General features: G+C 45.3%; 1 protein-coding gene across 33 annotated transcripts in view; it reads left to right on the plus strand.

Moving 5' to 3' along the window:
* The window catches only part of ZMYND8 (zinc finger MYND-type containing 8), a 149092-nt gene that overhangs the window by 81247 nt on the left and 46143 nt on the right, over positions 1 to 21702 (plus strand). For all 33 annotated transcript variants that reach the window (XM_030826663.1, XM_030826684.1, XM_030826669.1 and 30 more), the window contains 2 exons: positions 219 to 700; positions 14274 to 14414. In XM_030826663.1, the coding sequence (XP_030682523.1) occupies positions 219 to 700; positions 14274 to 14414 (623 nt within the window). The remainder of the gene's footprint in view (positions 1 to 218; positions 701 to 14273; positions 14415 to 21702) is intronic.

Raw genomic sequence — 21702 nt, forward strand, 5'->3', positions numbered from 1 at the left:
TGTTTTAGCTGAAGTTTTGTTGTTCATGTTCTGTTATGGTAGAACATGCTTGTTAAATGGATCATTAATTAATCCTTCAAACTAAGTTTTTTTTTTTTTTTTTTAATGGAATAAGAATCTTGGCAAACATGCTTGGCAAATTTGTTCACATCAAGAAAAAAGCAATCTTGGAAATTAACGAAGTTGACTTAAACTCTCTTTATCTTTTGCCCTTCTAGGGCCTGGGTTCCAATAAATAATTGCTACCTCATGTCTAAAGAAATTCCTTTTTCTGTGAAAAAGACTAAGAGCATCTTCAACAGTGCCATGCAAGAGATGGAGGTTTACGTGGAGAACATCCGCAGGAAGTTTGGGGTTTTTAATTACTCTCCATTTAGGACACCCTACACACCCAACAGCCAGTACCAAATGCTGCTCGATCCCACCAACCCCAGCGCCGGCACTGCCAAGATAGACAAGCAGGAGAAGGTCAAGCTCAACTTTGACATGACGGCGTCCCCCAAGATCCTGATGAGCAAGCCCGTGCTGAGTGGGGGCACAGGCCGTCGGATTTCCTTGTCGGATATGCCGCGCTCCCCCATGAGCACAAACTCTTCTGTGCACACGGGCTCCGACGTGGAGCAGGATGCCGAGAAGAAGGCCACATCGAGCCACTTCAGCGCGAGCGAGGAGTCCATGGACTTCCTGGATAAGAGCACAGGTCAGCTCCGTGTGGGGGAGCGGGGAGGAGGCCCCTCGGACACGGGGGTTTCCCATGCGTGCACACCTGGTGGGCCCAAGCAGGTGAGCATCAAGCAATCATGGGGAACTGTAGGGGGCCACAGAGCAGATTTTCAAGAAGTCACCGGTGGAATTCTTGCTGCTAGTAACCCAGAAATGAGAAAAGTGTCCCCAAAAGGCCACCTGGAGGTTATACCTAGAAGTAGATGGAGATGGCCAGAAATCCTGTGGAATTCTGTTCAGATGTCACTGCATTTTGGATTATCGACTTTCTGTAGCACAAATAATTTTGTTTTAGTTGAAATTGTATTTTTCTGTCAAAACCCTACATTCATACTAAACAGTGCAAATCTTAGAGAAACACATATGATAAAAAATAATACTTGACCAGGCGCCGTGGCTCATGCCTGTAGTCCCAGCACTTTGGGAGGGTGAGGCAGTCAGATTGCTTTAGCTCAGGAGTTCCAGACCAACCTGGGCAACATGGCAAAAACCTTGTCTCTACCAAAAATACAAAAATTAGCTGGTCATGGTGGCGTGTGTCTATAGTCCTAGCTGCTCTGGGACTATAGTTGAGGTGGGAGGATTGCCGGAGCCTGGGAGGTTGAGGCTGCAGTGAGCTATGATTGCGCTATTGTATTCCAGCCTGGGCGAAGTGTGACCCCTTGTGAGACCCTGTCTCAAAAAACAAAAACAAAAAAAGGTAAAAAATAATAATAGTACTCTGTCTTCCCAGTGTGATCCCATTCCCTTAAAGGTCATATTCTTTAATGATTGTGTTGTGTGTGTGTTTTTTTTGTTTTTGAGACATAGTCTCGCTCTGTCACCCAGACTGCAGTGCAGTGGGACCATCTCAGCTCACTGCAACCTCCACCTCGTGGGTTCAAGCGATTGTCGCTCCTCAGCCTCCCGAGTAGCTGGGATTACAAGTGTGCACCATTATGTCCAGCTAATTTTTGTATTTTTTAGTAGAGACGGGGTTTCACCATGTTGGCCTGGCTGGTCTCGAACTCCTGACTTCAAGTGATCCACCCGCCTTGGGCTCCCAAAGTGCTGGGATTACAGGTGTGAGCCACTGCGCCTGGCCCAAAGTCTGAGTTTTTAAGTAAAACCTCCAATTCTTAAATGTCAGTTTTTTAAGTAAAATCTCCAATTATTAAATGTCAGGTTAAAATGTCTTAGAAGATTTTCTAGAATGAATAAAGCAGGTTGGAGTACCAGCTTTAGGCTTCTGGCCAAAGACTTAACCTTGGACAGCCTTTCACACTCGCTTCCTTCCTTAGTCTCTCTCTCTCCCTCCCTCTGTCCCTCACTCCCTTCCTTCACACAGGAATTCTTTAAGGAACAAGCATCAGTTCTTCAAGATACCATGAATGTCCCCAAAAGTTAAAATAATGAGGACTTAGTCAGTTGTGAACTCAAATAATTCTACTGACTTTGCTCGTGTTGTTTCTTGGGAAATTTTTTTTCTTTTTTCTTTTCCTTGGGTTATTTTCAAGAACTGCTTCTAGCTGCTCCCCAGATGGTGGTAGGAGGGGTAGAGAGAGCCTGTGGCTTTTGGTTTTGTAAAATAAAAGCTGCAGTCTATCTTTCTCTAGTTCTGATTCATAGCCGTATGGTCCTAGACACTCATGGTTGAGTCGTAGAGTTTTGTTTTGGAATTGACATAATTTGTGTTGACACAGTTTCAGAAAAGTCTTCCTTTTTACCCCCTTGTTTCTGACCAGAGTCCTTAAAAGCTTACTTTGTTCCATGACACGGTTCCATTTAAGCCAAGTTCACAAAACATGGTACTTAATTACACAAACCCTTCGGCACATTAATTACCATACAGAGCATGCTTTTCAGGAAATGTTTTAAATTTTAACCTTGGCAGCGACTTTGTGAATTAGTGTTGCCTGAACTTTCATTGCCATGGTTTTCTGCCGTATTTTATTACATACTTAAATATGAAAATTGTAACACAGCTTTGTCCTAAGCTAAACACAATGTATAGGCTCGTGTGTTTAAATTGCTTGTTGTGGCTTTTCCTAATATATGTGAAATTAATGCATAACTAGTAAAATGAAACGTGGCATATATACGATCATTGGTTCTCCTGCACCACATTTCAAAAAATTCAGTTTTATAGGAATATAAGAACAGGGATAATGTGTTTAATTTAGCTTCTCTCTTCCCTTGGGAGGTACAAAAGGAGAAAGATAAATGACATCAGACTTCCTGGAAAAATACCTCATTCTTTGAGTGGCTTTTTAGGTGAGAAGTTAGTAGAATCCCCCATTTGAGTAGACTTTAAAGTCCCTTTCCTAAAATATAATCTCCTTGCTAGTATGTGCTTAGGTCATTTTACTAATCGTGAATTAGCCAATGTGTAGTGTAGGAAGAGAGAGTGATATTGATGATTATTTTACTCTTACAAATTGGCCCCTTTTCTGTCAGAGGCCAGATAGTATGTATTTTAGGCTTTTTGGGTCTTTTTTCCAACTCTGCAACTATTTAGTCATTGTTGCACTAACGTAGCCACAAGCTGCAGTAGTCCCAGCTACTGAGGAGGCTGAGCTGGGAGGATCAATTGAGCCTAGGAGTTTGAGGCCACAATGACCTATGATTGTGCCACTGCACTCCAGCCTGGACAATAGAGTGAGATCCTAGCTCAGTAAACAGATAGCTAGCTAGATAGAAGAAAATAGAGCAGCCATAGACAGTTAAAACTTTTTTAACGGACACTGGAATTTATTTATTTATTTAAATTTTTATATTTTTTGAGATGAAGTCTTGCTCTGTTGCCCAGGCTAGAGCGCAGTGCCACGATCTCGGCTCACTGCAATCTCTACCTCCTGAGTTCAAGTAATCCTCCCACCTCAGCCTCCTGAGTAGCCGGAATTACAGGCGTGCGCTACCATGCCCAGCTGTTCTTTGTATTTTTAGTAGAGACAGGGTTTCACCATGTTGGCCAGGCTGGTCTGAAACTCCTGACCTCAGGTAATCCGCCCGCCTCGGTCTCCCAAGGTGTCCGGACACTGGAATTTAAATTTCATATAAGGTGCATGTTTCATGAGCTATTAATTCTTTTCCCCCCAACCATTAAAAAAATGTTAAAATACCTTTCTTTGCTTGCAGGCCCCGCAGGAACAGGTGGTATGCCCAATTTGACCCTTGAGCTATAGTTTGCCAAGCACTATTACAGACTAAGAGGATTAGAAGAAACTGAGTCAGTCTCCACATTTTACAGAAGGCAAATTGAGAGCCATGCAGAGAGTAAGAGAGGTGCGAAAGTGCCCGCAGCCAGATTCTGTATCCATACCTGTTCCCTTTCTCTGCACCCTACTGCCATCTGCTGTTAGCAGTGATAATAGCATTCAGTGGAGGGAGATGGGAAATTTGTATTAAAATGCTTCCACAGTCAGAATAATATAATTGAGATAAGACAGTAGTTCACCCACAATCGTGTAAAAAAATTGCCATGTTATAGAATAGAAAATAATATAGTAGCCTCACCAGTGAAAGTTTTGTAACCAGCAACATAAAACTACAAATTGAAATGTTATTGCATAAAGCTTTTACAACAGTGTAGAAATCTTCTTTTTGTTAGAAGATTGGAGAACTCAGAGCTGTGTGCCTATAATCCTTAGAACTGGATATTTAGCTTTCTAAGAAGCACTTTGCTCAGCCAGAAGGCTTTAACTCACAGTGTCCTATAATCTTGCTAGCTAGATGGCCTAAGTGGTTAATATTCTCAGTGATTTTTGTAGTTCCCCCTTTATATAGACCTCCTGGCCAGAATGGTTACCTTCACCAGTATTTGTTTGCGCGATCTCAATGTAAGTTATTAATGTGTATTAGGGTCAGAGTCGGGGGGCCTGACATTCACCACCCTCTGGGTTAATGGTCCTTTGATCTGGTAGCTACACTGTGGGCTACCATTTAAGAAAGGAAAGAGGGTCCGTGTGCGGTGGCTCACGCCTGTAATCTCAGCACTTTGGGAGGTCGAGACAAAGCGGATCACAACAAGATCAGGAGATTGAGACCATCCTGGCTAACACAGTGAAACCCTGTCTCTACTAAAAATACAAAAAATTAGCTGGGCGTGGTGGCATGTGCCTATAATCCCAGCTACTTGGGAGGCTGAGGCAGGAGAATTGCTTGAATCCGGGAGGCAGAGCTTGCAGTGAGCTGAGATCTCACCACTGCACTCCAGCCTGGGCAACAGAGTCAGACTTTGTCTCAAAAAAAAAAAAAGAAAGAGGTTTCATATACTCCCTTTTTTTCTTTATAATTGTGAAATCAATATGTTTTTGTCATAAAATAGTTCTTTATTACAGAATTTAAAGTCACTGATGGCTGGGTGCAGTGGCTCATGCCTGTAATTCCAGCACTTTGGGAGGCCGAGGCGGGCGGATCACTTGAGGTCAGGAGTTTGAGACCAGCCTGGCCAACATGGTGAAATCCCGTCTCTACTAAAAATACAAAAACGTAGCCAGGCTTGGTGGCACATGCCTGTAGTTCCAACTACACCGGAGGCTGAGGCAGGAGAATCACTTGAACCCGGGAGGCGGAGGTTGCAGTGAGCTTGAGATCGCACCACTGCACTCCAGCCTGGGAGACAGAGTGAGACTCCATCTCAATCAATCAGTCAATGAAATAAAGTCACTGATAATCCTACCTCCCACAGCCAGCCCTTAGATTGTGTTTCCAGAGCTTTTTATGTGTGGTTATAAGTCCTACTGTTAAGCCGAAAGCTCAAATACAGGGATCAGGCAGATACGGCAGTGAGTGAGGTTGGGGAGTGGTAGGTAGAGACTGGGATGAATGAAAGCAGACATACGTTTCTTACCATACCTGTTACACATCGTGTGCTTGTGTGTGCACATGGGTGTATAACACTTAACCCAAGGGGTACGGGCTCTTCTGATACATAGTGCATGCTAGAGGTACTACAGCAGCTTGGAGCTACTTTAGTGCTACAATGATAAGCAGCTCTTTCATAAGGGAATACAACAGGGCAAATGCTAGCATGCACCATGTATCAGAAGAGTCAGTAGCTCTTGGGTAAGTTTTAAACACCCATGTTACCCATAAGTGTTACACACGGCTAATAGGTCATGAGCTCCCAAGACGCTGAGCTAGAGTTGTGCCTTTCTGAAAGAGAACAGGGACCTTTTCCTCCTGCTGGTTCTTGCCACATAGGAGTATGGGCTCTGTATTTAGAGATTTCTAGTTTTTCTTTCTTTTTTTTTTTTTTTGTAGACGGAGTCTCACTCTGTCGCCCAGGCTGGAGTACAGTGGCGCGATCTCGGCTCACTGCAAGCTCTGCCTCCCGGGTTCATGCCATTCTCCTGCCTCAGCCTCCCGAGTAGCTGGGACTACAGGCGCCCGCCACCACGCCCAGCTAGTTTTTTGTAGTTTTAGTAGAGACAGGGTTTCACCATGTTAGCCAGGATGGTCTCGATCTCCTGACCTTGTGATCTGCCTGCCTCCGCCCCCCAAAGTGCTGGGATTACAGGCGTGAGCCACCACACCCGGCCGATTTCTGTTTTTTCAAGAGAACCCTCAAATTAAAAAAATGGGAACTACTCCAGCTTTTATTTTTATTTTTATTTTTTTAAAGAGACAGGGTCCTCACTATGTTGCCCCAGGCTGGTCTCAGACTCTTGGGCTTAAGCGATCCTCCCGCCTTAGCCTCCTGAGTAGCTGGGGCTACAGGCACATACCACCACACCCAGCTATCAACTTTTATGTACTGGCTCACATTTTTAAATAAATAAAAGCTACATCACATTAAATGCATCTGTGAACTCCTGGTTCATGGATCACCTGTTTGCAATGTCTGGTGTAGACTGTAGGGTTTATTTTTTTAAAGCTTAACTTTGTATTCTTTTTTTATTTTTTATTTTTATACATTAAAAAAAATTTTTTTTTTTTTTTGAGATGGAGTTTCACTCTTGTCTTCCAGGCTGGAGTGCAATGGTGCGATCTTGGCTCACTGTAAACTCTACCACCTGGGTTCAAGTGATTCTCCTGCCTCAGCCTCCCGAGTAGCTGGGATTTTTTTTTAAGAGACAGGGTCACACTCTGTCACTGAGGCTGGAGTTCAGTGGTGTGATCATGGCTCACTGTAGCCTTCAACTCCTGGGCTCAAGCAGTCCCCGCTGCCTCAGCCTCCTGAGTAGCTAGGAGTACAAGTGTGCACCACCACACCTACCTATACACCTAGTATAGACGATGTCTTGCTATGTTACCCAGGCTAGTCTCAAACTCCTGGGCTCAAACGATCTGCCTGCCTCAGCCTCCCAAAATGCTGGGATGATAGGCATGAGGCACCATGCCTGGTCCATAACCTTATATTCTGAATATGTGTTTCCGTGTTACTGAATAACCCTTCAAAACAGCATTTTTACCAACACCTCCTGACCCATCCTAGACCATCTGGCCATGCTCTGCTCATCTGTACGTGGCACCATAGGAGTTGTGCAAGGTGCGGCACTTTGAACATACAGGTTGTTTCTGAGGTTTTATAACTGGAGGACATTTAGCATGAATCATTCACTCCACCTCTCCACCCTGCCCAGAGTGCTGGGGTGCATGGGAGGGAAGGGGCATTTTTTTCCTAATTTATTTCCAAGGCTCATGTTTCCTACTGTAGTCAGAACAGCCCTTCACGCAGGCTAGGATTTTGTAAATGTAGATAACAAATGATGTGTTTTAGCCCACACTTGCAAATTGTACATCAAAACATGAAATCTGGTTAAATTATTTGTGACTTCAAAGGCAATTAGTTCTTCCTTTGGGCAAGATGTATGGCTCTATAAAAGGATTGGCATCTGTTTCAAAGTTTTAATTGAAACAAGCATTTCCAAGTCTTTTTGCTTTTGAAATGTCTGGAGTGATTCGAAGCAGGTTTTTCTCAACCTCAGGACCATTGACATTTAGGGCCAGATAATTCTGTATTGTGAGGCTGTTCTGTGCACCTGGGATGGCCTCCATGCCAGTACCACCCACACCCTCATGTATATTGACTTGGATTTTTTTGTGATCTGCTTAGTCATACCTGTTTTTTTATTTTTATTTATTTACTTTTTTTCGAGATGGAGTCCCACTCTGTTGCCCAGGCTGGAGTGCAGTGGCGTGATCTCGGCTCACTGCAACCTCTGCCTCCCAGGTTTAAGCAGTTCTCTTGTTTCAGCCCCCCAAGTAGCTGGGATTACAGGCATGTGCCACCACACATGGCTGATTTTCGTATTTTTAGTAGAGAGGGGTTTTGCCATGTTGGCCAGGCTGGTCTCGAACTCCTGACCTCAGGTGATCTGCCCGCCTTGGCCTCCCAAAGTGCTGGGATTACAGGTGTGAGCCACTGCGCCCGGCCTTGTCATATCTCTTCTTTGGATTGTTAATCACTCTTTTAGCAAGCACCTTGTTTTTAGTAGGTGTATAACATTGGGGAGCTTGTTTGATATTTTTGTATGAAAAAGGTTTTATCTGGTTGTCATTGTTTCTTTTTCTTTCTTTCTTTCCTTTTTTTTTTTTTTTTGCGATGGAGTCTCTGTCACTCAGGCTGGAGTGTAGTGGTGCAATCTCGGCTCACTGCCACCTCCGCATCCCAGGTTCAGGCGATTCTCCTGCCTCAGCCTCTTGAACAGCTGGGGTTACAGGCATGCACCACCACGCCTGACTAATTGTTGTATTTTTAGTAGAGACGGGGTTTCACCGTGTTGGCCAGGCTGATCTCAAGCTCCTGACCTCGAGTGATTCATCTGCCTCAGCCTCCCAAAGTGCTGGACCAGTCAAGACTCACCACGACCGGCCTCGTCATTGTTTGTTTATTGCTTATCATGACTATAGCAGTGAGAAGAGAAATGGAAACCTCCTTCTTCAATTATTTTATGCACTGCTCATTCAGTAAATGTATTAGGCACCTGATAAGCACTCAGAGGTATCCTGGATGCCTGCTGGCCAGTGCAGATCCTGCTCTTTCAGGGCCAATATTTTCACGGCAAAAGCAAGACAGTAGGCCCGAGACACTTGGGCCACTTTAGGTGGCCAACAAGGGAGGCCTTTGAGGAGGTGATGTTTGAGCTGGGACCTGACCATGGAGGAATTCGAGCCAGTGTGATCTAGGGTGGGCGTGAAAGCCTTCCCTTGGGAACCTCAGGCACAAAAGCTTGAGGTGTAAACAGACTTGCTCTTCCAGGGTGGCCCGTAGGTAACTGTGGCCGGACATTCCAGAAGGTAGAAAGGAAAGGTTGGGTTTGAGGTTGGAGAGGACGTTGGATTTTATTCTGGGGAATGAGGTGCCTCTGGATGGTTTTAGGTGATGGAGCAATATGCCCTCATTTCAGGGGTTCTGCCCTGGCTGCTGTGTGAAGAGCGCCCTGGGAGAAGGGTGCTGTGCACATGTGGGGAGACCTGTGGGAAGTGCTTACGGGGTCTCCGTGGGAACTGATGGGCAGGGCAGTGTTGCCCAGTCTTTTAATTGCCGCCCCCCCCGGCCCCGGCCCTGAACCATTTTAGACATTTTCTTCCTATTTACTCCCCCTGAGATCTTTTAAAAAATTGAGGTCAAATTCACATAACATAAAATTTACCATTTTGAACAGATCAGTGGCATTTAGTGCATTCACAGTGCTGTTCAGCCACCACCACTTACCTAGTTCTAAAACATTTCCGTCACTCCAAAATAAAACCCTGTACCCACTAAACAGCCACTCCCCGTCCCCCACAAACTTCCACCCCTACCTCTCACCCCACAGCCTGCCCCTAACAACCACCAATTTGTGTTCTATTTGAACTGACTTTGCTATTCTGGGTATTTTGTTTCAGTGAAATGAAAGAATATGGGGCCTTTTGTGTCTGGCTTCTTTAACTTAGCATCATGTTTTCAAGTCAGCCACACTGCAGCATGTATCAGAAATTCATTCCTTTTATGACTCAGTAACATTCTATTGTGGGGATACCTCAGTTTGTCCATTGATGGACGATCGGTTGTTTCTACCTCTTGCCTATTGTGAATAGTGCTGCTGTGCACATTCATATCCAAGGATTTGTTTGTGTACCTATTTTCAGTTTTGGATAGGTACTTACCTAAGAGTGGACTTTCATGAAATTTGAAAATATTGTAGATCTGTTTATGTACTGTCTATACACACCACACACACACACACACACACACACACACACACACACGCTTTGTACGTAAAAGGAATAGTAAGATAAGATTTTTTCACCCCCTAAAAATTATTTTTGCCCCGTTGGGGGCCACACAGTCCCTGTTGAGATGCATGGACTACGGTGATAGTAGTGGAGGTGGAGATGAGTGCAGAGATTTGGTATATGTTTAAGAAGAGGCATGCAGAGGCCTTCCTGAAGAGTTGGGTAAGTTCAGGCATGAGAGCAAAGGAGGAATTAAGAATGGGCTGAGTGTAGTGGCTCAAACACCTGTAATCCCAGCACTTTGGGAGGCCGAAGTGGGTAGATCACCTGAGGTCAGCAGTTCGAGATCAGCCTGGTCAACATGGTGAAACCCCCATCTCTACTAAAAATACAAAAATTAGCTGGGTGTGGTGGTGGGCACCTGTAATCCCAGCTACTTGTGAGGCTGAGGCAGAAGAATCGCTTGAACCTAGGAGGTGGAGGTTGCTGTGAGCTGAGATCGCACCATTGCACTGCAGCCTGGGCAACAAGAGTGAAACTCCGTCTCTCTCCCTGCGCCCTCCCCCCCAAAAAAAAGAATGATCCAGGTGTGTTTGGCCTTGAGCCACCGGGTGGGTGGCCGTGGCATTCATGATATTGGGAGGACAAGGCAGGTGCAGGGTATTTCACAGTCTGGGGAGGTAGGATTGGTGGCACTAGGAGGTGGACATAGGAGACCTGTTTCTCAGGGAGATGCAGAGGAGGGTTTTGCAGCGTGAGGCTTGTGGGTTGCAGCGACTCTCATGTATGTCCTTTTCCTGACTCCATGAAGCTTTCAGTCCCAGATGCCTTAGGAGGATGGGCCCTGCCCTTCACTGGCTGGGTAGAGTGTGAACCAGACCCATCTCCATGGGAAACCAATGTTTTCCCGCCACTCTTGTTCTTGCCATATCTAAGTGCTATGCTTAAAACCATTTTTTAATATTTAGAACCTACCTCTTCAATCTCAACACTTGTTTATTTATTAACAAAGGAAATATATCTATCAAATTAAAGGCTTGTTCTAGTTACTAACACTAGTTTTTAGCACACATGAATGTATATACAGAATTAGGAAAATAGGCTGGGTGTGGTGGCTCACACCTGTAATCCCAGCACTTTGGGAGGCTAAGGTGGGTGGATCACCTGAGGTCAGGAGTTCGAGATCAGCCTGGCCAACATGGCAAAACCCCGTCTCTACTAAAAATACAAAAAGATTAGCTGGGCATGGTGGCACACACCTGTAACCCCAGCTACTCGGGAGGCTGAGGCAGGAGAATTGCTTGAACCTGGCAGGCAGAGGTTGCAGTGAGCTGAGATCACCCCATTGCATTCCATCTTGAGCAAGAGAGCAAGACTTTGTCTGAAAACAAACAAACAAACAAACAAACTTGACCTGTCGAGCAGGAAAATGTGGATTCACTTGGCTGTGTTCTACGTGCAACAGCATCTTTGCGTTTGTTTGTTCCTGCTACCCTTTAGGGTTTGACGTCCTTGTCAAAGTTCTCTGCAGTCCCAAGCAGGGTATTTGATAGTATAGTAAGGCCCTCGCTGTTAGACCTTGCTAGTTTGCTTACAGGAATACAATTAGATTAATACAATTAATCCTCAAGGGGAATCTATTACACAGATATTTGAGCAGCTGCAAATTGCTTTTGGAATGAGGTAGAACATAAATGAATTAATAAGGTTAAAAATTCTAACACTAAAGATTTTATTGGTAATACTTCTGTTAAAATGCCTTTATTTTTATATATTCTTTTTTTTTTTTTTTTTTGAAACAGGGTCTCCCTCTGTGTCCCAGGCTGGAGTGCAGTGGCATGATCACAGCTCACTGCAGTCTTGACCTCCCAGGCTCAATGGATCCTCCCATCTCAGTCTCCCAAGTACCTGAGACTATGGGCGTGTGCCACCATGCCTGGCTAAATTTTTTGTATTTTTAGTAGAGATGAGGTTTCGCCATGTTACCCAGGCTGGTCTCGAACTTCCGAGCTCAAGTAATCCTCCCACCTCAGCCTCCCAAGGTGCTGGGATTACAGGGGTGAACCACCGCACCTGGCCTATTCTTGTTTCTTCGTGTAACAAACACTTCAGTTCTATGTCTTACAGTACCAGTAATAGGACTAGTAATAATATAGCAGCCCCCCCAGTGAAGGAATGTGACATGCCACGTGCTAGGCCAATTCTATTAATTCTTGCAGTAAAACAGATTTATTGTTTTAAAAACTTAATTATAGGCTGGGCACAGTGACTCATGCCTGTAATCCCAGCACTTTGGGAGGCTGAGGTGGGCGGATCCCTTGAGGCCAGGAGTTCCAGACCAGCCTGGCCAACATGGTGAAACCCTGTCTCTACTAAAAATACAAAAAATAGCCGGGTGTGGTAACAGGAGCCTGAAATTCTAGCTATTTGGGAGGCTGAGGCAGGAGAATTGCTTGAATCCAGGAGGCAGAGGGAGGTTGCAGTGAGCCGAGATTGCACAACTGCACTCCAGCCTGGGTGACAGAGCGAGACTCCATCTCAAAAAAACAAAAGCAAAGAAAACTTATTTCTTAAAACAATTTCTAATATTTATTGAGCACTTGCTGGGCACCAATTGACATAGATCGAGGACATTGATCCTCACTCCCTTCTCATTTCCGGATGAGGAAAAGGATTCCCAGCTGCATGCCTACTCCATCCCCATGTGGCGTGTCAGTTTCAGCACTTTTGACGTTTGGGGCCAGATAACTCTTTCTTGTGGGGGGCAGCTCTGTGCATTGCAGAAGATTTAGCAGCATTTTGGTCTCTAGCTCCTAGATGCCAGTAGCAACCCCCCACTCTCCTAAAATGTCTGGATGCAACGCCTAGTGTGCCCTGGAGAGAAGAATTGCTCATAGCCGAGAATCAGTGGTTCAGAGGATAACCCCAAAGCCCTAGAGGTTAATGGGAAATAGAAAATAAAACCGCTCTAATAGCAAACAGTAACAGAGTACTTACTGCATGCCAGGCACTGTTCAGATGATTGATTTAATCCTCACAGCAGCCTGATGAGATGTAGCTACTGTTATCGTCCCTTTGTATCCTATTATTAGTGTCTCTCTTTGCTGCTGCCAGGAAGAGGGAGGCAGAGGTGCCAGTAACTGGCCCAGGGTTACACAGCAGGGCAACAGCTGAGCCGGGGCTTGAATCCACAGTGTCTGGCTTCTAATCCGTGCTCAAATCCAGGCCTCTTTACGTCTGGAGTCCTTCCCACTATATTACATTAACAGTAATGCAGGCAGGTCCTGGCACCAGAGCTGCCTAACTCACTTGTATTCACCAGCCTAGTGGTATGTGAGTTTTAACACACTGAAGCCTTGTTCTTGAGTTTTCTAATTTGTCAGGTGAGGAAACTGACGCAAGTGCTGCCCATGCAAGTGTCCCAGCACTTTCGAAGCCCCTGGGGAGCCTCAGTTCCTAACTCCAATTTGCCATCCACAAATTTCTTTCAAGCACCAGATCAACTCAGAATGTTTCTTGCTCGTCTTGGAAGAGTTGGCTGTCATTGTTGTCAGTGATGCCTTTAGTCCCGGCAGTTTTTAAATGGGCCCAAGAGGCATTAACAGGACAGTCCCAGTACCATGGAGGGGCGAGGACAAAGGGGCAGGATTTGAAGGATCTTTAGGATGCTCGTTGGCCCCTATGAATGCTTGCTTTTTTAAATGTAAGTGGTTTATTGTCCTAACCCTGTGAAATGAGGCAGAGGAGAAGCAGGTTGTAGGTCATTTTAAGGTATTTTTAAAAGCCTTAGGCATAGGTACAGTTCTCTCTCCTCCTGTAAAAGTTTGAAATACAGTGAAGAAGTACATAATTTACCAACGTCTCCCTCACTCCATCTGGTACTGGGTTTGGCTTTACATAGCCTCAAGAACCTTTGAAATGGGAGCTGGAGATTTCCCAAGGGGCCAAGTTGGTCCCTGGCAGGTGCAGTGGCTGTGTGTGAGCTGGCCATGGTGTCTTTCCACAAACGGATGATACGCATTTGTAAGCCTGGCTCCCGTTCTCTGCATCTGGACCATGTGGGGGTTGGTTTAATCGCTATTTATGTTGAGATTTATATCCGTGAATGGGCCAAACCAATTTCAGTGGCAGCTTAGCCGATTTGTCTTAGAGCTTTGTGCTTAATAGGGTAACTGGGGAGACCTTCTTCATTTGTGGCTTTAACAGTTTCATGTCCGGTTAAAGCCCTTTGCTGAAAATAAGTGGTCAACCTGCCATGCCCCACCCCACCCCATTTGTGATGCTGTAGCGGCCTTGTTGAAATGAAACACAATTTCATAATCTCTCCATTCTCTCCCTACACCACACCTACATGTTTTATTTGTTTATTTGTAAACCTGTCTTTTAACAATGCCATACTTTTTCAGCTTCACCAGCCTCCACCAAGACGGGACAAGCAGGGAGTTTATCCGGCAGCCCAAAGCCCTTCTCTCCTCAACTGTCAACTCCTATCACGACGAAAACGGACAAAACCTCCACCACCGGCAGCATCCTGAATCTTAACCTTGGTCAGTCAGAATTTTTGCCAGTATCTTTCTGTGGCAACTGTGGATATTTTTGCAAATGACGTATCCTCTTTTGTATGTGGTTCTTGAACCTTCAACTCTTTTCTCTATGCAAAAAATGCAAAAGTTTCAGTGGATGAAGGTGAAAAAAGATCTGTGAAAAGAACAAGTAAGGGATTTCCTGGGGCTTATTGACATACAAATTACTTTTTTTTTCTGAGACGGAATTTCGCTCTTGTTGCCCAGGCTGGAGTGCAAGGGTGTGGTCTTTGCTCCCTGCAACCTCCGCCTCCCGGGTTGAAGCGATTCTCCTGCCTCAGCCTCCCGAGTAGCTAAGATTACAGGAGTATGCCACCACACCTGGCTAAGTTTTCTATTTTTAGTAGAGACAGAGTTTCACCATGTTGGCCAGGCTGGTCTCAAACCCCGACCTCAGGTGATCCACCCACCTCTGCCTCCAAAAGTAATGGGATGACGGGCATAAACCACCATGCCTGGCCCAAAGTGCTTTTATCCAGGCCAGTGTTTCCACCTCAGTTGCCCTTGACCACATTAACCCAGTTCTATTTGTAAATTATACCCATGGCACAGAAGCAAGTAGGAGGAATCAGTACTTACCTTTCCTACGTGCAGTATACTCTGATATTCCTTAATTCTCTTCTTCTAATTCTTACACTTTGGTCTTTATTCCCTGAATTATGATGATGATGATGATGATGATGATGATGATGATGATAACTAATTTTTTTAGAGATGGGGTCTCACTCTGTCACCCAGGCTGGAGTGCAGTGGTATAATCATAGTTCACTGCAACCTTGAACTCCTGGGCTCAAGCTATTTCCTGCCTCACCCTCCCTGAGTAGCTAGGACTACCGGCCTAGCTAGTTTTTAGCTACATACTCAGCTAATTTTTTGTAGTGATTGGGTCTTTCTATGTTGCCCAGGCTGGTCTTGAACTCTTGGCTTCAAGGAGTTCTCCCACCTTAGCCTCCCAAAGTACTGAGATTACAGGCATGAGTCACCGCACCTGGCCCATTATTGATTCCTTATTATTATTATTTTTTTTGAGATGGAGTTTTGCTCTTGTTGCCCAGGCTGGAATGCAATGACGTGATCTCGGCTCACTGCAAACTTCTGCTTCCCAGGTTCAAGCGATTCTCCTGCCTGAGCCTCCTGAGTAGCTGGGATTACAGGCATGCGCCACCAAGCCTGGCTAATTTTGTATTTTTAGTAGAGATGGGGTTTGTCCACGTTGGTCAGGCTGGTCTCGAACTCCTGACCTCAGGTGATCTGCCTGCCTCAGCCTCCCAAAGTGCTGGGATTACAGGCATGAGCCACTGTGCCCGGCTGCTATTGATTCATTATTGATTGATTCATTGCATCCTCACTACTGATTCTTGTTGAACATCTATTATGTGCTGTGCACTATTCTAGGCATGGAGATAGGGTGGAAAGCAAGTCAGCTAAGGACCTGCTCTTGTAGAGGTTGGGTTTTTAGAAAGATAGAGAAAATAATAAAGGCAAATAACAAGGCAGTTCACACCATGAGAGGCAGTTCACACCATGAGAGGCAGTTCACACCAAGATAGTTCATACCATGATGGATGTCTGGAAGAACGTGGTGAGGTGAGAGATGGGCAAGTGGTGAGGCAGACGTCACAGTTCACTTACATGGAGGGGTTAAACAGGGCCTCTTTGAGAGGCGATATTTGAGCCGAAGTTTACGTGACAAGAAAAATCAGCCATGCCAGTGTCAGGAGGAAAAAGATTCTAGAAGGAATAAGAGATTTTAAAGGCTCTAGGGTAAGGATTAAGTTGGTAAGCTATAGGAGTAACTGGGTGTGTTGTAGGATTAGCAAGGAGGCCAGGGTGGCTGTATCCCAGTGAGTGAGGATGAGGCCAGTCCATGGAGTCGGAGACAGTACAGGGGCCTCGTAGACCCTGGTGTGGAGGGTTCAGTGCAGGAGGGATGTGAATGGATTCACATCTCAGAAGAAGCCCTCGGTGCTGTGTTTCAAATAGTCCGTATCAGTCAACCATTCTCATCTGGGGGCAATTTTGTAACACTTCCCCACCCCCTGGCAATGTTTGGAGACGTTTTTGTTGTCACACCTGGGGTTGGGGTGCTCCTGGCACCTAATGGAGAGAGGCCAGGGAGATACCACCGAACATCCTACAACATGTAGAACAGGCCCCCCAACAGAGACTTCCTAGATTGTGTCAGTAATTGTGCTGACAGATCTGGGTATGGCAGGAGAAGCCAAGCGTCCAGTTTAGATTCCGTAAATTTGAGCAGCTGTTACACCCCTAGGTGGAGAGGTCAGTAGGGCAGCTGGAGGCAGGAATTAGGGTGCCCTGTGGCCAGGTTCAGGCAGGGGGTGTAATTCTGGGAATCTTGATGTGTACGTGGGATTGGGTGAGAGTCATAGTTCTCAAAATGACTTTGAGGGGGTGATGGGGACACTGCTGGCATCTAATGATTGGTGGCCAGAGTTGCTGCTAAACATCCCCCAGTGCATAGGACAGCCTCACTCAACAAAGACTGCAGCCCCATTGCTTTACTGAGGTTGCGAGTCAGGGGTAGAGCATTGAGGAGTGAGGCCCCTGGGACATTGAGGACGTGGAGTTCTGGTTGAAGAGGAGAAGCAAGGGGTGGAAGAGCCACACCAGGGGAGTGTGTTGCCCTGGAGCCTCCAGTGTGGGGGTTTCAGAAAGAGAGGGCAGCCACCTGTGCCCAGTGACGCTCATGTGTGAATTCCACACCTTTGGTGGTTGGCGCCTTCCAGGTCCATCTTGTCCTACAGTGCCATTTTCAAATGGAGAAACTGAGGGAGGTCTGGAGAGGAGGCACGGGGTACTCAGGATCCCAGAGGCAGCAGGGCTGGAGCACAGCCTGGCTCCAATCCTGGCTCACCTGTGAGTACAGCCCTGATGTAATAGGATGGTCAGGGCAGTTGCTTTTGGGGCTCCCATTCAGACCAACTGGTTGGTTCCTCACTTGAGTGAAAAGGGACACACGTGCTTCCTTGGGAACATTCATTGTTCCCAAATCTGTGGTTTGCTTTCTCACACCCTCCTTCCACCTCCACACCCCGAAAAGAAACGCTGTTTGGAGGCGTTCTCACGGTGACATTTCCTCTCTGCCAGTCATGCTTGTCAAGAATAGCTCTTTCCTGAAACTGGGTGGTCATTGGGCTTCCTCGTGACACTGTGGGTCTTTCAGTTTGGCTTGATCTGTTGTGGGAGTGAAAGGTTTCTTCCTGTCGTGTGTCTTAGTGGGCGGGCATGGTGGTGGGTGGGCACCAGGGGAACCGAGGCCCTCTTGTGTCTCCCCTGGCAGCTCTTCCGGTTCAGGACACACTTATCTTCGTCAGCAGGAACAAGAGCTTTGGGGATGTGGGCGTTTTGTGGGCTGGGATTGCAATGACCTAACGGGAAGAGGATCAGCTAGGGACCGATGGAAGTGCTGTGGGTGGGGAGGAGATCAGAACAAACAGGGCAATGTTAAGGAATTCTCCAGTGACTGCCCAGGGACTGAGCAAATGCTTTATGGGGCTTGATTCTGTCTGTCAGCCGTGGAACGACTTTCCGCAGACAGGGACAATGAAAGGGAGCACCCTGGATAATGAAGAAATTATTGTAGCTAACAAAACTGGATTTCCTTAAAAAATATATCAGAAAAGGCAGAATTACAGAGATGGGGAACAGATGAGTGATGGCTGGGGGTTGGAGTGCAGGAGGGTTTGCCTACACATTGGGAGGGACTGTTCGGGAGATGGACCTGCTCTGTGTTTCGGTTGTGGTGGTGGTTACAGGAATCTATGCAGGTGTTACGACTCATAGGACTGTATTCCCCAAAAGTGAATTTTATTCTCTGTAAATTAAAACTTTTTTAAAATTACAACAACCTTTAAAGTAGGTAATATATCTGTTTCACAGAAGTGTAAACTGGGGCACAGAGAAGCAAGTTACCTACCCAAGGATCAACCATGGTTTGTGGTAGAGTTTGGCCTTCAGGCCCAGGCCTGTCTGCTGCAAAGCCTGAGCTCTTAGCTGAGATACCTGAATGTCTCCTGTGCCTATTGGATAGGGGGTCAGGGGGTAAGGTGAAGTTTTGGAATTTGTAAAGGATGTGGCTCTTGCCAGCTTAACCTGCATTGTCGGACTGAATTGTCAAGAAAAACAGAACTCTAGATTATTACAGGAACTCTCCTAGTTTTTAAAAGCTGACAATCAATTTCATTAAAAACAAAAACTGGCTAGGCTTGGTGGCTTATGTCTGTAATTCCCGCACGTTGGGAGGCTGAGGCAGGGGGATTGCTTGAGCCCAGGAGTTCAAGGTTGCAGTGAGCTATGACTGCATCACTGCACTCCAGCCTGGGTGACAGAGTGAGACCCTGTGGTACAAAAACAAAAACAAAACCCCAAAACTCTATTTGGGCCAGACAAACACTTACAACCAACAATACAAAAACAGTCCATAGGTTGTCAGTTTTTATTTATACTACACTATAATTATATTATACTGTTATACTATAATTAAGAATATATGGTATATAAGTATATGGCATTTTAGTATATGTATGTGTGTATATGGTATATGTATGTATATTGGGTATATGGTATGAGTATATGTATGTGTGTATATGGTATGAGAGTATATGGTATATGGGTATATTCGGTATATTTGAGTATATGTATGTGTGTATGGTATATGATGACTTTATGGTATATGGGTATGTGTGTATATTGGGTATATGTGAGTATATGTATGTGTGTGTATGGTATATAAGTATGTATGTGTGTATTGTATTTGCGTGTGTGTATATGGTGAGCATATGGTATATGGGTATATATTTGTGTGTGTATGGCATATGAGTATATGGTAAATGTGTATATGGTATATGAATATATGGTATTTGTGTGTATGTATGTGTGTATATGGTGAGTGTATGTGTATTTGTGTATATGGCATATGAGTATATGTATATGTGGTATATGAGTATATGGTATTTGTGTGTGTGTATGGTATATGACTATATGGTATAAGATGGGAAGGTTTGTACAGAGACCTGGTTCTTGTCCAGGTTGCTAATTCACTGTTTCCCCTCATTTTTTGTCTGGGGCCTCTCCTCTCCTCACTAAAAAGCAAGGAGCTGAGCCCAGTGGATTATTACAAGCCCCCTGTATGACTCAGCAGTGATTATAAATAAGTCATAAATAGGAATGAGTTTCTGAGACTAGGAGAGAAGAGGTGGGCCCGGTCCTTTTCTTCTTCCAGACTCCTGTTTGCTTTCTCTGATGATCCCATCTCCTCTTATTTCACAGAGGGTGTTTACTTTGAGCTGAACAAACTCAGCAGTCAGTAGTCCTGTTAGTGACAGAAATGCGCCTTGATGCTCTGTTGAAGATGCAGGCAGGGCCAGGGAACGTCGTCACACCCCGAGCCTTTCTGTTTATTTCTCCACTGTTAATGACAGGAGGCATCCTTTCTTTTTGTGCATAAAGCGGTATCTTGGAAATCGGGCTTTCTTTGAGAGCATACATGGAGTGCCTGGGCCCAGATTTTTCAGATGTTGTCTTGATTTTCTTTAGAGTGAGTGAGATGGGGAAGATCTCTGTTTGGCTTTGACTGAAAGATAGTGTCTGCCAGGGTCTCTCTCTCTCTCTCTCTTTTTTTTTTTTTTTTTGAGATGGGGTCTTGCTCTGTCGCCCACGCTGGAGTGCAGTGGCGCGATCTCGGCTCACTGTAAGCTCCGCCTCCTGGGTTCACACCATTCTCCTGCCTCAGCCTCCCAAGTAGCTGGGACTACAGGTGCCCGCCACCACGCCTGGCTAATTTTTTGTATTTTTTAGTAGAGACGGGGTTTCACTGTGTTAGCCAGGATGGTCTCGATCTTCTGACCTCGTGATCCACTTGCCTCGGCCTCCCAAAGTGCTGGGATTACAGGCGTGAGCCACTGTGCCTGGCCTCTCTTTTTTAAAAAAATAATATAGAGACAGGGTCTCACTATGTTTCCCAGGCTGGTCTCAAACTTCTGGCCTCAAGCAATCCTTCTGCCTCAGCCTTCCAAAGTGCTGGGATTAGAGGCATGAGCCACCAGGCCTGGCCAGCTAGAGTCTCTTGTCTAAGTGATATTGTTCCCTTGAAGGAACTGCCATTTTGTAGTTCCTGGAAGTCCATCCATTGTAGTTTGCGTTCAGCTTTAGAACAAAAATCTGTCTTTTTTTTTTTGAGACAGAGCTTTGCTCTTGTTGCCCAGGCTGGAGTGCAATGGTACAATCTCGGCTCACTGCAACCTCCACCTCCTGGGTTCAGGTGATTCTCCTGCCTCAGCCTCCCAAGCAGCTGAGATAACAGGCATGCACCACCATGCCTGGTTAATTTTTTGTATTTAGTAGAGATGGAGTTTCACCATGTTGGCCAGGCTGGTCTTGAACTCCTGACCTCAGTATATGGTATACATACATATATACACATACTGAGTATATGTATATGGTATATATATATATATATATATATATATATATATATATATATATACTGAGTATATGTATATGGTATATATATATATACTGAGTATGTGTATATGATATATCTATATCTCTATCTCTATCTATCTATCTATCTATCTATCTATCTATCTATCTATCTATATCTCCACCTCGGCGTCCCAAAGTGTTGGGATTACAGGGTGTGAGCTACCACGCCCGGCCCTCTCTTTTTTTAAATGGAAAAAGAAGTTCTTAAATTTTTCTCTTATAGAGTTTGTTTTTATAAGTAATGAGTACATATGGTAACAAAAATTTCAAAGCACAGAAGGACATTTCATGAAAGGCCCAGCATGTCTATAACCTCCAACCGCCTGTCTGTATACCCCTCTTCCTGCATGTCACCACTGTTGCAAGTTTTTAGTTTCTAGAGCCCTTCTAGATATATAGCATGAGTTCTGAGTGATTTTTGTCTCCCAGGTGACATTTGGCAGTGTCTGGAGATATTTTTATTTTTCTTTTATTTATTTTTTTGAGAAGGAGCATCGCTGTGTTTGCCCAGGCTGGTGTGCAGTGGCGCAATCTCGGCTCCCCGCAACCTTTGCCTGATTCTGCCTCCTGAGTAGCTGGGATTACAGGAGCGTGCCACTACATCCGGCTAATTTTTGTATTTTTAGCAGAGATGAGGTTTTAGTAGAGACAGGGCTTCACCATGTTGGCCAGGCTTGTCTCAAACTCCTGACCTCAAGTGATCTGTCCACCTCAGCCTCCCAAAATGCTGGGATTACAGGCATGAGCC

This window comes from Nomascus leucogenys, chromosome 13, assembly GCF_006542625.1.
Source record: "Nomascus leucogenys isolate Asia chromosome 13, Asia_NLE_v1, whole genome shotgun sequence".
NCBI lineage: Eukaryota > Metazoa > Chordata > Mammalia > Primates > Hylobatidae > Nomascus > Nomascus leucogenys.